The following is a 16,257-nucleotide window of genomic DNA, read 5'->3' as shown; positions in this document are numbered from 1 at the left end:
ACATTTTCAGTCCCTGCAACCTTGGAGTCTTCTTTTTTTTTTGTTTTAGTGGCTGTTCAGACTCATATTTGAACCTCAGGCAAGGGAAATCTTTTGAAAGCATCTAATCCTCAGTAACACCGGTGCATTTGTGTTGACAAAAGCCTCAAAGCCACTCCTGGGTTGTTTTTTTTTTTTTTTTTTTTTCCCCTTACTCCAGGTCAATTAAACCCATAGGTGGCTTTTCGAAGTGGCTAAGAGCTCTGAGAGTCTAGGCATCGTTCACAGGAGAGGGTTAGTGGGAGGTGATGCTCTTTGAGGGTTGTGATGAGCACCATGCAGAGATGATGAATTTATTTATATCATAGGGCTGCAGGGAGGCAGCCTCCCTGCATTTTATATGCAATTCTCTCAGATTTGTGGTCAGGGTAATGGCCCCATCTTTAATGCAGTCTCGTAGAGCGAATTCTTCCAGAAGGGATCCCAAGGGCCTATTCACTGTCGCCCTTCTCCATCGTTGAGGATTCCCAGGTCATTCAAACACATCTCTCATCCTGTTTTGAGCAGCACAACTCCGCAACCTTGCCCTGTTAACCCATGCAAGGCCCAGCTCATCTTATGATCCTAATGTTTAACATAAATTGCCCCTTTTGCACTGTAAACCCATCCTTTTTTGTTTTCTTCCTCTGGGCTACTCCTTCTTCTGTCCTATTGATAGCATTGCTTGAAGTATTTGCAGACAACCAACGTGTCCCTCCTCTTGTAGGCCGAAGGCCCTTGCCTTTTCTATTGGCTCTCATTTTCCAAATCTACCATTTTATTTTCCCCACTCTTTCTCTCTCTTTTTTTTAAGCTCGCTTAAGCCCAGGTGGTGTGTGCAATTATGCCCTGTTGTTGAGACTCGTAGCCAGGGCTCTTTGAAGAGTCTTGTGTGTAGCCAAGAGAGGGGTCTGATCACAGTTTGGGGAACAAGGAGGCCCCACATTGCAACCCCAGCTCAAGGTTAGCTCCTTATTTGCCCCCAGGCATTGGTATCAATGGGATCATGGGTACCCTGGAGGAATTTCTCATCAAGTATAAGTCTTTCCAGCTCTGTTAAAGTCAAAGGAGCTTGGTTTATTTATGCCATGTGAGAACCTGGCCCAGCAAGGAGCCGTCTCTGAGTAATGGATGAATACATTACTGTGCTGATGACCAGCACCATAAAGCATAAATGCTTGTTGTTCCCACTGGCTAGCCGGCATTACTCATCCCGCTATGCATATTTCATTATTGCTCCCTATGTTATGTTCTTCAGGCTTCTTTATCGAGTCTGACTTCATAGGCTTCAGCCCATCGTCAAGGTTGTCCATCCATTGAGAAGTACTTCTCCTTCTGGCCCTGATATGTTGCTGCTTACTTTCCTGGTGGACTTCCCTTGCACAGAGGAGACAGTCCAAACAAGGGCAGTGAGGAGGATGAGGGGGAAGGAGGGGCTTCCCTAGGAGGAGATGCTAAGGAGGCCAGGCCTGCTCAGCTCAGAAAAGAGATGCTTGAGTGGGGACATGAGAAGGGTTTACAAAATACAAAATGCTGAAGAGAAAGTCGAGAGGGATTGATTCTCGACTCTCTCGTACTGTACAAGACCGAGGGGACACAGCATGAAACTAGCAGGCAGTAAGTTTAAACCAAACCCAAGGAAGTTATTTTTCACCCAATGTGTCATGAAAGTGTGAAGCTCCCTGCTACCAGATGTGGTGGGAGCCGGATTCCCAAAGGGATGGGACACATCCTTGGAGAAAAGGGGCATCAGTCCCAATTGAGCAGGGGAGTGGAGGGCACGGCTTATGAATCAAAACTTCCTAGACCTCAAATGTTGGAGGCTGCAAGTGGGAGAGGAACAGGGGGAAAAACCCTTTCAGCATCCACTCTATGCTGCCAGGTGACAGAAGAGACTGGGCGAGATGGACCTAAGGTCTGACCCAGTAAATGGCAATTCTTATATTCTCATGCACAGTTTTATGACACCATAAAACTGCTTGTGAGCTGTTACAAATGACATGTATGGTGCTGAGGTCTGTAACCTTCCAAGGGGGGTAATTTTCTAGCTAGGTGCCATGGCGAGGAGCGGGCCAGCTATGCAGTGCCTATCCAGTTAGAGAACATGTACGGGAAAAATGAGAAATCAAGTGTTAAACACTCCCCTGTAATGTTCTGCTAAAATGTGTTGCATGTTGATGGGAAGCGCAAGATCCACTGTCTGCGATGAGTTTATTATGAATGAGCCTATTGGATGCGGTGCCTGTGTTTGCCCGAGACGGTACTTAATGATCCAGTGGATCCCTTCCCGTCCAGTACTCCTTATAGAAAAAGTAAAGTTTTATGCATAGTATTGAGATTTCTCAGCATTTAATTTTAAAAGCTTGTGAAAAATCCAGGTTTTCTGAGTTTAAGAGGAATCTTCTTTTCCTTTTCAAGCTCTTCTGAACAGTGTTGCAGCCATGTTTAGCCTTTGCAAAACTTTTCATCCAGCCCAGAACATGTCCCCCTGTTCCCGAGCTGTACAGGGCAGGTCTTTGCCTTAACCTAAGTCATCTGCAGGACTTTTGATCTTTGCTCCTTTTGTGCACTTTCCAAGTTAATATGTTTTTTGCGCCTTGCCAAACTCTCCCAATTTTGCTTCTCACGGGGAAGAAGTTTCACATTTCCGTTTTATTGCCAACCTATTGTGGTTTCTTTATCATACAAATCACAAACAAAGCAAGCATGATTGGAAACGAGAGAAAAATGAGATGCTGTAATGTTGTAACAAAGGCGATTCCATGCCAATAATAAACCTCCAACTCATGAAAGCATACCGTTATTTCTGCAAATGTTACAGAATATCACATAAAACAGAGTCCCAGAAGGCTAGGGGATTTTATAACTTTTCAGACGCATAAAACAGTTTCATAGCATAAGAGACCTTTAATAAAGGGGATAGTAGGCAAATGTAATAGGTTGTTCAGTGGCTCTAATTGCTTCCAGAGTATTTGAGGAATGAAGGTCATGGATCTAGATATATTCAGCACGCTTGTTGGTCTAATGTCTGGGCAACTTTTCCCATGCTAATGTGTCTCAAACTTCAGTGAGGAAAAGTAGACTGAAACAATAGCAGATTGGGACAAACTCTTGTGAGTTTTTGGTGAATCTTACAGCTGTTGGAGTTTTTTCCGAAATCCCCGGCTGCTGGGGTCGAGTTATGACATGAGGATCTCAGTTCTCATTCCAAAAAGAAAGAAAAGTATAAGGCTTGCTGATCCGTGAGTGCATGGTAGGCATGTAAGGATGGCTGACCTGTGTTTTTTTGGGGGGTCTGCAAAACTTCCTTGGGTTGGCTGGTTGCGACACCAGGCAGCTGCTATTAGCAAGGCAGTTGAAGGGGGTCTCCTTCCTGCTGCTCCATCTTTGGACACTTGAAGTTGGCAATAATGTGCCCCCCCAGGAAAGAGGGGTTGTGTTTAAAGATGCTGGATTAGGTCCTCAGTTGTTGTAAACGGACCTGGCTCTGTGGACTTCAAGAGGCTGTTGGGCTAAGCCCAAGCTCTGATTGTCCACAGTCACGAGAGTCCAGCTCAGCCCCTTATATCCAACAGGTATGAAGCTGCCGAATTCAAAGACCAGTGCAGCGGTAACAAACCAGGGTTCAGTCCGAGGATCTATGCAGAGGGGTCTTCAGGGCTCCTGGTAGAGTCACAATTCATACGACAGTGATTTGAAAGATTGTAGAGATGGGGGGAAATGTTTAGAGTTGAAATCCCCACAAGAGATTCTGGCTCATGTCAGTACCTTGAGGTGGTCATCTCCACGGGCATGGCGTCACATGGGGGCCACTTCCCTGGGAAGATCGCCACACAAATGCCCAACTCCTTGCTGAAACCAGTATTACCAGCTTTGAGTCAGTGATCCTCAAGCACTAACTTTGCCAGACTGGATGCTATGGGTGCATGCAGACCTCGAGAAAACAGATGCCAGCATCCCGCTTGGAGGAGCTAGTGGCTAGACTCCAGTGGAAACTCAACCAAGCGCCAGCCTGCTTTGAAGGGACGCATCTTGCCCTCAATGCAGGGAAGAGAGGGCACAGGAAGGAAAAGGAGATAAATCCCAGCCTACAGCCTGCTTTCCCCCGTGGAAAGACTTGCAACTTCCGCTGAGGGATCTGCGACTCCTGGATTGGACTCCTCAAGACCCATCGATGAGCCATGGTGGGGATCAGCCTCAAATTGAGGGATTGCCAACAATGACGGATGGGTGGTCTTTGGCGTGAGCTTCTCCATCACAACACAAATGAACTTTTCTCATTGTAATCCTGAGAGGCGTCTTGACCAGGCCAAGGCAGGCTTGGGGAATCAGCAACATAAATGATGCCAACACGGTGAGCACTTTTGGTTGAAACCTGAACAATGCTTATGATGTGAGGCTGGGGCACCTGTGCTCATGTCACCCGTGTCGTGTCGCTTTTCCTTCCCTTCCTAGCTCTTTCTCAGCACTGTGCTCAATAACGGTTGCATTTAGCCAGCCATGATAAAAACGCAACTGTCAGTTTGGGACTGGAAAGGCAGCTGAAAGCAAAGCTTTAAGTATACCTGCAACACTGGGTACAAGTTTGCCAGGTCTCGGAGGGCAGAAACACTGGTCTGTGCTTCATAACAGCTGAATTTAAGGGGCTGAGCCGGACTCTTGTTACTGTGGGCACTGGTCCATGCTTCTCTGTTGCTGAACTTGCAAAGGGAAGGCACCAGAGAGTCTGTATTTTTTGATTTTCCTGGGTGTGTCTCTGTGGATGCATCTGGTTTGGTCTTAAAGGAATCAGGACTGGGTTTTTAGAACAAGAGCAACAGACGCTCTCGTCTAGTCCTTTTCTCTGAACAGGACAGTTATTGCTGTCTTTAACATCATCCTACAGGACTGTCTCCTTATGAACAACTCTGCAGCAAATAGAGAAGGAAATAGGGGATGTCGTTTAAAATAAAAACCTTGCCTAGCAATTTATGTTTCCAAAGGTTCAGCTGGGTTCTTTTTTCTGTCTTTTCCCATAAGTTTCTGGGTTGTGCTTGACTTGGGGCTGGGCAGGCCAAGGTCTCTTGTAGTCAAAAGCCAAATTTCACTGTTGTAGTGTGACGTGGGCACATTAATACCTTTGTGATTATGAGCCTCCTGTGCCATCAGAAAAATCATAACGGGACTGCTCCCAGAAGGCAGAGCACTTCTCAGTATTAGTGGTAATTACAGGTGCTGATCTCTCAGGCGTGATCCCTAATCTATTAACCAGGTAAACAAATGCCCTTTCCTTAAAATGTTTTCCCACATTTGCGGTGGATCCAGTTGTAGTTACATTTTGTCCCCTTTTAGGAAAAACAACTCCGATGACCAGCCAAAACGTGAGAAGTGCATGTGGTTAGCCGGGACCCCAGTTTCCTCTCTAGCAGGCTTGACGCATGCAGCTGTACGTGAATCAATACTTTGTAGCTGGGAGGCAAGCATACATTAATTGGTATTTGAATGAAAAGGTTACTTCCCTTTTTTTCATATGTGATTCTTTCCGTTTGACTTTACAGGATTACTTTCTGTAAACCACACGTCGCGCTACAGTAATTTATCTGCAAACGTAGCGTGGCTAAGTCAGCCCTACTGGTCTGCATTTCAGTGCTCATGCAGATCCTAATTTGGGGAGGAACCTCACAGCACTGCTATGCATCTTGCCATATTTTTTAGGGCTCCCTCGTTGTCTTGGTTCCTGTGCCCTGTAATGAAAATCTGGAAGGAAAGCAGTTAAAGTTGGAAGGACAAAGCTGTCCAGAAGAAATGGGGATCAGGAGGAAATCCCTTAGTTTGGTTTAGTATTAAAGATTCGTGGCTCACGAATGAAAGAGGAATATGGAGGATGTGGTATTTTGCAAGGCCACACATAGCCATAGCCAGCAGGGTAATACTTTTTTTGGGTAATTATCTGCCAGGCAGTTCTAAGGGACAAGCATTTATCAGCGCATTTTGCAAGACATTACATTTATCCTTTGCATTGACTTTGTCACCAGTTGTAGCTTGCACCCCAGTTTGGAGGGTCCTTGGAAATCTCTTGCACCTGGATACCTCTGCATAAGCCGGGTGTCTGCTGCCTGCCACCGCTCGACCGCAGCTTGCCCAGGCAGCGCAGGACCGTGGTGCAGTCAGCCTCAGTAGTGCAATGCTAAAAGTTCTCCTGTTCAGCATCACCCCAAAGGACTGGCTGGTGAGCACAAAGCCTGTAAGCCAAGATGATGCCACGTTGCCTTGGTCATCTGCTTGGCCACGTGCACACTCATCGGCACTCTGAAAGCCGTGGCCGTGCCATGGAGTTGAATGGAAAGACGAGAAAGCAGCAACTGGGAGAAGGCTTTGGGTGTTCCGTGGTGCAGTCTGAAGAACGAGGGCTTCTTGCTGGTGCTCTGCCCGTGCATCTCTCTGTCGTGCCTCTGCGTGCAGGCTGGATTTAGGACCTCATGAAGATCTCCAACCACTGCTGGCTGTCAAGTGCCAGGGCTGGTGCCAGCTGCCTGTTTCTGGGATGCCTGACATTTCAGGAATGCTCCCTCCACCTGGTCAGGAGCTAAATTACATTTGTGGCCTCTGTGCCTTTGAAATGCTGGATGCTGATGGGAACCTGTCCAGTCAGGTCCCTCCAGTGCCCCCAGGCTTCCTGAAAGCCTGCCTTCTCTGACTGGGATGGCTTTCAAGTCTGCTTTTCATTTTCATCGATTTTAGATGGATTGTGAGAGAGCCAAAGTCTCCATCCTGGGAGATATGTGCATATGCTGGATCTGCATTTGTGAATCTAAGGTCATTTCCTGTTGAATCTGTTAATACTAATGCATGCATAGTTTTCCTTTATTTCTGAATATATTTTGTATCTGGCAGCACTTTTCCCCATGTTAGTGGCTGCAGTCCTCTATTTATCCAGCATAACACATACTATACTCCATCCAGCCCCTTGCAATCTATGAATCCAGCCCAGTCTAGCAAAGCATGTTAAGCCCAGTGGTGAAAATTTCCAGAAGTATCTTGGGAGCCCAAGTCCTCTGTCTGCTTGGGAGCAGGGCCACAAGCCAGCACCTGGTCGCTTCTCCCCACCGGGATGACCTGGGGAGCCCTGGAAGGAAAGTGCATTTTAAGGAAAGGGCATTTGTTGGGTGTTTCCCTCCAATCTTCAATCCTTGCTCTTGCATTTTCCTGCAGGGAAGGGGTGGGGATTGGTCCAGTTCTTATGGCACATCTGCAGTATTGTAGGTGGGGGCACAGTGAAGCCAGTTGTGTCTGCTGTGGATGCCCTACCTCCTGGCCTGAATGTAAAGTCATCCCCTGCCTGGAGCTGGAAGCGCGCAGGTCAGCACACTCTTTGGGGATAACGCATCAGTGCACATCTGCACTAAGACAGATGCTTTGCATCTCTCTGGGGTGGCAGGGCCTTCCCTTGCATGGTCCTGGGGTGGGGAGATGTCATTCTTTCCCTTCGTGTCACTAATCGGGTAAACGCTCTTAGACTCTCCATGCTCGGTAACTCATCTTACTGACCCTTATTACTGGACCCCTTGGCCTATCGCATCCCTTTGGGTCATTCTTGCATGGCACTCTGTAGTCCAGAGAGGGTCTGATTTTGCAACTGCTGCACAGAGAAAACGAGAAAAAATTGCATATTCACCAGAACATCTCTGTGCTTTCTAGATCTGTGGAAGTTTAACCCTAGGAGTTCGGAAAACTTTATTTTTCCCCCCTAGCAATAACGCGTCTTTGTTTCTCAAAACTGAATTTGCAGAATAACCAGAAATTTCTCAGGGCATCCAACAAGTGAAGCCTAACTAATACTCACCGTTAACATGGCTTGTAGCTGATGAGAAATTCGTTCTTCCCCAGCTGGTCTAATGGGCAGGTGTGTGAGTGCCTTGGGGCTGAACACAGTTTTGCACATGCGTGAGATTAAGAATGGTTGTTTGTTTGGAGGGGCAGGATTTGTGTGTCTAATTTGCCCGAGATACGCTTGTAATAGTGCAGTCTTTCCACAAGATGGTGCTCGGGGAGTAGTGATTCTCATGTCGCTGCAGGCCAAGCATTTACTTAGGAACGCATGGTGTACCAACCTCCTTTCAAATCATGATCTCTCTGGCCCAGCCCGTAATTGCTGTGCTAGAGTAATTCAAAATTCGCCATAATCCTACAGGTTTTAGGGCAGAAACTGCATTGTTGGCTTGGATGGAAAAGCTGTAGTGTGCTGTGTTCAACCTCAGTTTTAAGGAGCAAATAATCACAAACTCCGCTGCAGTTTGGAGTTGAGGCCTAGAGGGAGCCTTTGAGATCATGCAGTTTGACATCTCTTAATACCATAGGTCCTTGAATGGTATCTTAATACCCTAAGTCCCATATGATCCCTATATTGAATCCAATATCTTGTGTTTGGTCAGAGTGAAGTCAAGAATACTTTCAAAAGGGCACCCGGGCTGGAAATGCAGAGACTCCAAGAGATGGAGAGTCCACTACTTGGCTTTTGGCTGTATTAAAACACTGTTCTTTTGAATGGGCTTGTTTTACTGATAGCAAGGTATGACAGCACTCCTCCCACTGCTCACTACTCTCTTGGTCTTTGCAGTGATATATTTACTTCTGGATTGTCTATTAAAACACTGAATGGAGTTGGGCCTCATACCAACCCATGCTGAACCCCCCAGAGATGCCGTCTTTCAAGGGTGGTTCCCGATGGATGGTGATTTTTTTTTTTTATATAAGCCAGTTCATAATCTATTCAGTTTGTAATCTGTTGAACTGTATAGTTAATCATTTTTAAATCAAAATGCTGTGCAGTACTAAGTCTAGTAGTCCCTTATAAAAGTCCAAAGCATAGCACATCTACCAACCCAACATGCAAGCTCAACAAAAAAAGTGAAATCAGGTTTATTTGGCAACACCTATTTTCTATAAACCATGTTGCATTCATCATATTCATAATACTACATTTATTTTATTCATGGCCCTTAATGCTTTATTAATAAAAGCCTGCATCAGCGTATCCATTCTTTTGCAAAGGATGGTTTTGATGCTAACAAGTCTTTAGTCCTCCAGGTCTCCCTGTTTGTTCTTCTTGAATATGGGCCCACAGTTAGCAGTCTTCCAGTCTTTTCCTGCAGCTGCCAAGATTTCTAGCAGATGAATGTCAGCAGGCCAGATATCTTCAGTCATCTTTTTTATGTTGGTGTTGTTTTATCTGTGACTGTTTGTTTAAAAAGTTTTCAGTAGCAGATGTTATTAATAAATGTTGCTTAACATCCTTCTTGGTTACTAATGGCCTGGAAAGTACGTCTTCGTCCTCATGTGATGTGGGTATGTGGTCCAGTTCCTTTGCAGAGAAAGAATGGAAATATTTACTGAATGTGGCCGCCCTTTCTGTATTGCCATGAACAGTTTGAGCATCTCCAGCTGCTAAATGGGCCTCTGTCGTTGCTAGGATGTCTTTGGGGCCTGTTGCACGCAAGTGATCTCCTTGTGGATCAGATGCCCCATCTTCTCTTGTGTTCGCTTTGGCAGGTACAGTCACCCAGTCACGCGCAGTGGAGCAAAGGCCCAGGCTGGCAACCACGAGATGAAAATGAAGGGTCCAGAGCCGGTGATTAGCCAGATTATCGACAAGCTGAAGCACATCAACCAGGTGGGTGCGGGGTTGAAGAATTTCCCTGTCCGTCCTACTTCTCCCATTCCTTTGCTCCTTTGGGTGAATGTGATCCAAGTGGGTGTGATGGGCCACTGGCCCTGCTCGGAGCTTGGCTCATCACGGGGCCCAGCTATTTACAGGAGAGATCGCGCCAAGATCAATGGCGAGGCTGGGATCTGTGCCCAGCTCTGTTGCTGTGGGGCTGCTCCGTTTGGCAGAAAGGAGCAGCTAGCACGGGATTGTGGTCTGTGGCAGCAGGTCTGGGTTCCCTGGGTGGAAAATGCAGAGCTGAGAAAACCCCGGAGGATCCACTGTGGCTGCACCACTGGTCCCAGTTCCCTCGAGCAAGCACCACTGTTAAGGGCCAGTGACAGGCTGGTCCTGTATTATGTAACGAGGCTCGGAAGAGCACCCGTTACCCTCCAGAGACTGAAGCCAGCCTGTGGGATCTGCTCCTGCAGGAAGCTGCGATGCCAAGCACCTCAGCTGGGTCTTGAATAGGACTGGTGGGCGAATAGAAAACTAAGGACAACCTTAACTAAGTTATATAAGTGGGGCAGGGGCCTTCTTACACATCCCCGGTTCTGTATTTGTGGTTGTGTGTGTTCTCCTGCCCTGCAGAAGATGAACCAGAGTAGAGTAGGTTGCCCTTGCTGCATTTAGGGGGAAGCTGCCTGAGGATAGTTTCCCATTCCTGTGGAACAGGAGCAGACACATGGAGCGGCTCATGTGCGTGGAGTCCCGCTCCAGACCTTTTGCCCTTTTTATGAAAGTCTGCATGAGCCCCAGGATAAGGGCCAATGCAATAATGACCAAATCCTGAGCTTCGTGTCGTACACTGATCATTGCAGGGCCCTTACCCAGTTTTGGGGCAGGTTTTACCTTCATTCGAAGTGCGGGCTGCTGGCATTATATGATCATTCCCCATTATGTTTCTCCATGTAGTCTAGTGTCAGCCTCTCCCCTTATCCCAAGCCTGAGGGACTCTGCTCTCATCCCTGCTTTGCTACGTTGGACCTAGATGCAGCTGCTTGTCAGATGTGACTTGTTGGCCAGGTTGGGGGCACAGGCCTTCATGGTTGCTGGGGATGTGCAGCTTTGGGAAAGTCAAGCAATAACATGCCCTTGGAGACAGCAGCTGCAGGACAAGGTCTGCGGCGGGGAGAGCTGGCTTGGACTCTTGCCCACAGGAGGGGGAGGGGTTTTACACCCATCAGGTAATAAAAGACCTCTTCAGGTTAAAACAAACATGGCTTATCAGGCTGCCAGGCAAGTAGGCATGCTCTTTCCTGATGCTAACCTCAGCTTTCTCGCTCCAGTGCATGCCACGGCACTGTTTTCATAGCATTTCCCAGTTTAATCCTGCTGACCTCAGACACAGGCATGCCTCATTACCCCTCAGCCGGGTGGAGCAGCTGGCTGCTTTGCACTCATACGAAGACGATACACAGCAGCCGCGCTTAGCATCAAGGGAGCAGGCCCTCAGTGTTGCTCCACAATCGTAAAGCGATGCAAATGGCCAGCAGTGCATGATTATTAAAAGGGAAATAAAGTATAATCAGCTCCCTGTTGAACTGGGAAGAGGGCAGGTTTCAACCTGCAGGAGATGATAATGTTTTGCCGTGCACAGCAAGAGGGAGAGGTACGCTGAACCAAACGTGGTTATTAGCATACTTGAAACTGCTGACACAAAGCAGTTGTGAAACGCTGGCTGCTGGGCTGGGTCAAGTTATCGGTCTGCTCCTGAACGGTCGAGTCTGCTCGTGGAGTTGGAGACGGTGGGTAAACATGGCATGGCTGCATTCAGCTGTATAAACCTGTGCGCTTTGCCCGTCACCCCTGGTCTAGCAAAACTCAGGAGTGGAAAATGGCCATTGCTGCTGACCCTCCCGCACTGCTTCTGTTTGCTTTCAGAGCTGGAAAACACAAAGGGATTTTCTTGATGCTTAGGAAAATCTGAGCATACAGAGATGCCAAATGCTCCCCTGAAGGTTGTTTTGTGGAGGGAAAGGTCAGGTCTGACCACAAAATACAAATGGTGAATGTCATGTTTGGGAAGCGAAAGGTAATCCTCAAGAAGCGACTCATTAGGAACCCAGCTCTTGGGTCTGGGACAGATGTTGCATAAACCAGTTTGAGCCAAATCAGTTCAGTTGGATACTACATTCAACCAGGTAGAGCTCAAACCAGTTTCGGCCATTTTCAAACTGGTTTATGCACCCTAAACATCCGTTCTGTTACAGGTTTAAACCGGTTTCTGACCACTTAAACTGGTTAATGTGTATTGTCTGTCCCTCGTCTTAGTGTCAGAGTCCATAGATTTCATAGACATAGATTTCATAGACATCAGGGCTGGAAGGGACCGGACCTCGGGAGATCATCAAGTCCAGCCCCCTTTAAGGTGAAAGGTTCAGATCCAGTGAAAAAGCCAATTTGGGTGTTACTGAAACTTGGGGTTTGGGGGGGTTGAATCTCACCACAGTCCCTAGGCAGGGGCCTCCAGGGGTCTTTTAGTCCAGCCCCCTGCCTGAGGCAGGACCATCCTTGGTCCCAGTGGGTTTCCTGGTCTCTCTCCCGTATCTGGAGAATTCCCCAATGGAGGAGGTGTGAGAAGGCCTGAATTTCTAGTTATATTCCTCTTCAGATCTAGAAAGCACCGTGGACTCGCAGGTTGAAGGAGAGGTGAGGAGAAACCGCTCATTTGCTCTGCTCTGGTGGAGAGCATTGTTTTTAAGGAGCTGCCTTCAGATTCTCAGGGTGCACTGGAGCTGCTTTTCAGCTAGATGCAAAGACTTGGTCTGTCTACTACAAGGCCCTCTCAATTAACTCCACAGGAAAAGTGGAGTGGATGTACAGCACATAGCATTTGCCTTGCAGGAAACGAGTGTCTAGCTACTTCAGAGAAAGTGAGAAGTAAATACGCACCGGAGGAAGTTATGCTGATGTCTGCTGCCCTTATCCATGTCGCTGGGCTTGGTGCTTGCTCAGTGCAAATGGGCTTCTACTAACCGGATGCTGGAATAGCAACACCTACTTTGGGCAGCCAGCTTGGGAGAAGTTACTGCAGAGTGAAATCGGGGTCGTAGAAACCGTCCTGTGTCTGCATCCTATCTGCTCAGATTTCAATTTGCATTTCCCACGGTATCCAGTAGATGGGCACAGCACATTGCAAATGCTTCCTAGTCCGTTGTTTTATTTGGAGGCAGTCCAGTCCTGATCCTAGACATGTAGGTACCCAGGATAGGTCTACACTGCACCGGGAGAAGCAGTGTATGGGCCTGTGCAGCGTTCTGTGCCAACACAGCTATGTTGCTGCCGTTGCCCAAGCTAGCTTGGATAGCTGCAGCCCGGCTTCCCATGTACCTGTACCCATACTTACTGTTTTAGTTGGGCTCCAGGCTGTTTTCTTATTCATGGATATTAAGAGGTGTAATTTTACAAAGCTTTAGCCTGTATTTATATTCTGCTTTGCATGTTCCTCAAGAAGAATAGTCTTTTCAAAGAGTGACAAGACTTCAAACGTCTTTGGAGCGTGCTTAAATTTGGCGAATAAATTGTGTTGTCCGGCCACTCATGACCTTCACAGTCTGGGTGCGAATAAATGCATTTGTGTCCTGCAACACGCATGTGCAATATTCTCCTCTGTGTGCATTTTGCTTTTATTTGAGAAGCAATTTCTTAACAAATTGTTCTCATCTTTGTTCTTACACTAGAATAGCATGTCCAAAGGCTGGAAGGGATTGATCAAGTGGATATTATGCAAAAGCAAAATAAAGAGGTCTGCCTGAGTTTTATTAGCCCAGTTTAACAACCTTTTAAAACATAAGATGTATAACATTTTGAGAGAGTTTGACATCTCAGTCGGATCTTTTTTGGAATGAGTCACGCTCCAAGATTCCTGATAATCAGTTGGAAGCCCCGGACCATCTTTGTTTCCCTTTCTCTGTGTGATTTGTGGGTGGCTCTATTTTTTGTCGCTCTGTGGGCGAGCTGCTTTATTATCATCAGGCTGGAACTGGGAATTTTTGGATCCTGTTGCATTTCTATCAGTTGTGATTTGGAGTTATTTTTGCTCCACACCCAGCGGCATGTATAGCTCTTCCATAAATATTAGTATTGCTATCTCAGCTGGGCGGCCAGGGGTCACTTTCGGGGAAATAAGTTTGAACTGATCCACAATTTGGTTTCTCAGAGTGGGTGAGGTCGCTGTCTAACCAGATGGGTTTTTGCTCGTCTGTATTTGAAGCAGCTGGACTGATGGTTGAAACTGCAGAGTGTATTCAGCGGCAGTGCAGGTTACTTGTCCTGACAGCTTTGCTTGTCACAGAATAATAAGTTTGAAGCTTCTGCTTAGATTTGTCCTCCGTGCAGCTTGGCTTCCTTCCCGCAGGGAGATTCGGTACAGCTGGCAGCAGGACAGCACCTGCTGCGTGTTTCTCTGGTGGCAAGTTGCTGCTTCTTGCTTTGACCAGGTCTCTTGTGTCAAACCCCTCAACTACCCCGGGTGCTGTGAGGTGCGTGGACTTCTGGGAACGTAGGAAAAGGGAGAGGGATGTTCATTCCCTGTGAGAGTAGGGTTAAAGGTTTGAACACAAGAACCATTCCCATAGTCGCCGTGGTGTGTACAAGCACCCCTTGTCCCTAGCAAGGAGCAGCTTCCCCAGAGCCAAATGGTCTTGGCAGCTTCTAGCTCCTGGTCAGGAAGGGGGACTTACCCTCAGGAGCCTTCCAGATCTTTTTCTTCCTATTTCCATCAAGCCTCATGTCTCCTGATGGCTGAGGGGAGCCAGAGCCCAGCTACTTGGCTTCTGTCGAGTGCCCCTCCCCGCCAAACCCTCCAACCAGGTCTGTGCATTATCAACTGATGCTTCTGGTGCCAGACTTCTGCTGTTCTGTCCTGTTCTTGGGTATGAACCAAATAGGAGCAGTTGCCTGTGCACAAAGGAACAGCTTTCAGTCCCCAAGCGTGGTGTAGATTTGGGGCTGTGAATGCCAGTCGTGCACAGGAGCCAGTGTGGGAAGGTGGGCATGGTTTGCCGGCACACCCTGCAACAGGTAAGCACACAGTGACTGGCTCAGCGTCTCACAAGAAGTCTGTGGCAGGGCAGAGAAAGCGAGTCACGTCTCCTGTACCTAGGCTCAAGCCTGCCCCCAGCCCATGATGAGGTCTGGAAAAATGTGGCATTGCTGCTGGGACTGTCCTAGGAAGGAGAATGCCATTATGAAACAGTGCATGCTCAGAAGTAAAAGAAACCCCCTCCAAGGAGCACAAAGTGTGTGAGATGTGCTGCTACAAGACTGGAAGGCCTGGAAACAGATTGCATGCTGGAGTTCAGAGCCTGTTTAGAATATTTCAGATATACTGTGGCTTGACAGCTCTTTGGTTTGCACATCAAACGATCCATAATTTATTATAGCGTTTAGGGACTGTGTTTTTATCATATTGCATATTCTCTAGCCAAAAATCTAACTACCATATAAGCTCTTGAAAAAACCCCCCTCTGGGAATCAGAATCCAGGCAATATGTTTTCTCCAGCCCTGAGAAACTAACTTTGATTTATTTCTTGGAATATAAAGGGAGTATACAGCGCTTTGGAGTATTGTCCTTTGCTTTGCTGAGTAAATTCTCACTGCTTTCCTTCATGTCACTGCTGAGTGGCCCCAATCCTGCAGCGGTGAGGGGGCACATTGCAGCTCTCCACGAGGGACACGTTTGTGGTTTTTGTGGTACGATCAGAGTTAAAATGTTGACATTGCAGAGGCAGTAAAACTCCTCGTTCTGGGGCAAAGGGAAAACCAGGCAGAGGTGAAAGAGCAGCCACAAAACAATAGCGGAAAGCGTGTAAAACATGCCCCAAAGTTTAAACAGTTGCAATGAAAGACAGTTTGATCAACTAGCGCATTCTGCATTTCCTTCTGAGTTTTAATCAAATGCTTCTCTGCGGCCTTGTCACTGAGAGAGGGCACCGGGGAGGTCACACACAAGTTAATTTGGAAAGAGGCCAAAAGGCCACAGCTTTATTGAGCAAATGTAACCAAGATATGCCTGGGAACTACGTGATACCTCTGTGCTTGAAGTGTCCTGCAGGCCTCAGATCAAAATATTGAATCCCAAGGGACCTACCAGTCTAGGTTGGCTCGTTTTCCTACAAACTCATCGTAGCAAAAGCTTGACCGTATTGGTTCCTGAAAGAGCTTGAGGCACGTGACCCCCGAGATCCCTTCCACCCCTATGACTATGTGATAATTAAGATTGTTGCGAAGCCCATGCCCGCTGCATAGGAAAGCAGCAAATATGGTGTCTAAAAGATGTTGGGTTTGCTACCCTTCTTATACTGGAGACTGCTATGCAAAAAGATGCAGCAAGGGATGTTTAGGTTGGATTATTAGGCGAAACTGTCTCACGAGGAGGGTGGTGAAGCACTGGAACAGGTTACCCAGAGAGGTGGTGGCAGCTCCGTCCTTGGAGGCTTTGAAGACCCGGGTAGAAAAAGCCTTGCTGGGATGATGTAGTTGGGGCTGGTCCTGCTTGGAGCAGGGCGGTGAACTGGATGTGACCTCCTGAGCTCCCTTCCAACCTGAATTT

The 16,257-nt window shown here is 47.4% G+C and overlaps 1 protein-coding gene across 2 annotated transcripts in view; it reads left to right on the top strand.

Moving 5' to 3' along the window:
• GPC3 (glypican 3) overlaps positions 1–16,257 on the top strand; it is a 211,293-nt gene that overhangs the window by 144,289 nt on the left and 50,747 nt on the right. For both annotated transcript variants that reach the window (XM_090061611.1, XM_090061610.1), the window contains exon 6: positions 9,547–9,667. In XM_090061611.1, the coding sequence (XP_089917737.1) occupies positions 9,547–9,667 (121 nt within the window). The remainder of the gene's footprint in view (positions 1–9,546; positions 9,668–16,257) is intronic.

Source organism: Crocodylus siamensis, chromosome 8, assembly GCF_052110815.1.
Source record: "Crocodylus siamensis isolate JL-2025a chromosome 8, ASM5211081v1, whole genome shotgun sequence".
Lineage (NCBI taxonomy): Eukaryota > Metazoa > Chordata > Crocodylia > Crocodylidae > Crocodylus > Crocodylus siamensis.
This window is presented reverse-complemented; position numbering and strand designations above follow the sequence as displayed.